The 1,940-nt window shown below is 37.8% G+C and overlaps 1 protein-coding gene across 3 annotated transcripts in view; it reads left to right on the plus strand.

Annotated features, from left to right (window-relative positions):
• Positions 1-1,133, plus strand: part of LOC111251265 (CD109 antigen-like) — a 37,713-nt gene extending 36,580 nt beyond the window's left edge. For all 3 annotated transcript variants that reach the window (XM_022807681.2, XM_086990335.1, XM_086990334.1), the window contains one exon: positions 340-1,133. In XM_022807681.2, coding sequence (XP_022663416.1) covers positions 340-563 — 224 coding nt within the window. In that variant the 3' untranslated portion in view covers positions 564-1,133. The remainder of the gene's footprint in view (positions 1-339) is intronic.
• The last annotated feature ends 807 nt before the right edge of the window (positions 1,134-1,940 follow it).

The following is a 1,940-nucleotide window of genomic DNA, read 5'->3' on the forward strand; positions in this document are numbered from 1 at the left end:
CGATATGGAAACGATTTGCTTGCACTAGAAGGCCCAGCCCGATTGGGTTGGGTGTTGGATTTATGTGGGATTTCTTTAATCTAGCTATAAAATACGTAGTAGCCATTTTCTGAACGATGGCCATATTCATGGCTTCCAAATCTAAATGCAATGTTCAAAAATAATTATAGTCTAAGTTAAAGCAATATCGCGAAATCTTCAGTTCTGCTACAGTAGTTGCATTATGCATTTTGGAATATTCGTAGCATCTGGAAAATTGACTTAATGCTGATTCAACAAAGTGATTTAGATATGAAACATATGATAAGAGACATTTCTGACATCAGTCATATTTTGCAGAGAACTACAAGGAGAAAATTTTTGAAAACCGTGACCTGTGGGTGCTCAACATATGCGAAGTGTGCGGTTCTTATCAGTGTCCATACTGTCCATTCTTCAGCGGAACGAGCACCATCTTAGCAGGTCACAATCTGTCAACTGGAGGAATCATCATTTCTACTTATCTAATAAGTTGCCTGTACAAAAACGGTCTTATCAGCGGCATTCATGTAAATACTGTTTAGATCAATTCGCCCACGATCAGAGAAAGCTGCCACGAAGCATTCTATTTAATCATGATGTAGAGCGTCCTACGGCTGGCTGTGCTAAGTATTAGCTAACGCCTTAATGAAACGACGGCTAATGTAAGAGGTGCGCTAAATCAGTGCAGCAAAACGACCGCACGTACGTAAAAAGAGTTCACTGATATGGGGATGTACGCCGTATTTTACAAAAAGGGTTTGTTCCGAAAGAGAAATGCCATACACAGGGATACCATGCATCTACATGAAGTTCGATCAGATGACTTCGTTTATCGATAACTTTAACTGTGTGTACTACATATGTATGAATAAGTTATGAAGTTTAGGTATGTAATGAACTATAAAAATGGAAAGTTTTTTTAAAAGTGAACTGATTCGAGTAATATCACGTCTGTGAGTCGGAGGCGGATGAATGAGGTCCTGGTCGAGCTTTGTAAAGTTAGAGAGCCCAGCTAGCGTGCTTATACAGTTTTTACCGATTATGAAAGTGAGGAGCGAAAACCTTATTGCATTGTTATTGACACAAATAAACTGTAAATTGTACAAAAGTGATTATATGCATATTTATTTCTGCATATTAAATAAACAATTGTGTAGCCGAATAACACTATGCAGTTGATTAATAACTTAATCATAAAAGAAGACGTCAGTCTCTTAAAGGTAATACATTAAATCTGTCAATCAAGTGTTTTGTAGAAATAAAATTAGCTAGCAGATAACACAAAACAACAGAATTTGAATATTGGAGGCGAACTGCTTTATTAGCACGCTACGGAAAAAATAAAAAAACTACTGCTCGGTGGAAACTCAGCATCGAAAAATCTTCGGTGTATTAAAATAGTCGATACTGATGATGGAATGGTAGGCGCTGACAGTTCTGCTATAATTAACTGCTATTAATTAACTGATAATTAAGGCAACAGCTATTTATTGTCCTAGGTTAAAAAAATGCGCAATATAGCTTTTATCACGGCAGCATTTCTCAGAAAATCTCTCAGATCTCAATCAGCGGGAAAAAAAATGTCTTGTTCTATAGACATTGTATCTATAGCGTCGGCAGCATTGACATTAAGTAGTTTTTCCTTGTATTTTATCGCAAGAAAGCACAGTGCATCATTGCTTGAAAAAAAGAACCAATTATTCTTCATTTAACTAACAGTAGTGAAACGGAATCAGGGAACCCGTTATATTTACTATCTACCGAGATACATCATTCTACTCTGATTGGTATATCAGTTCCTTTGCTATTTCTGTGAAATCCAGTCGAGTCATTGACGGACCGCCTCAGCCACAGTAGAAGTCAATGCGTCCATTCTTCCCTCGCGCTGACGGAGAGAGCCGACCGCCAGCTGTTTGGCG

This window comes from Varroa destructor, unplaced genomic scaffold (genome assembly GCF_002443255.2).
Source record: "Varroa destructor unplaced genomic scaffold, Vdes_3.0 BEIS01000005.1, whole genome shotgun sequence".
Lineage (NCBI taxonomy): Eukaryota > Metazoa > Arthropoda > Arachnida > Mesostigmata > Varroidae > Varroa > Varroa destructor.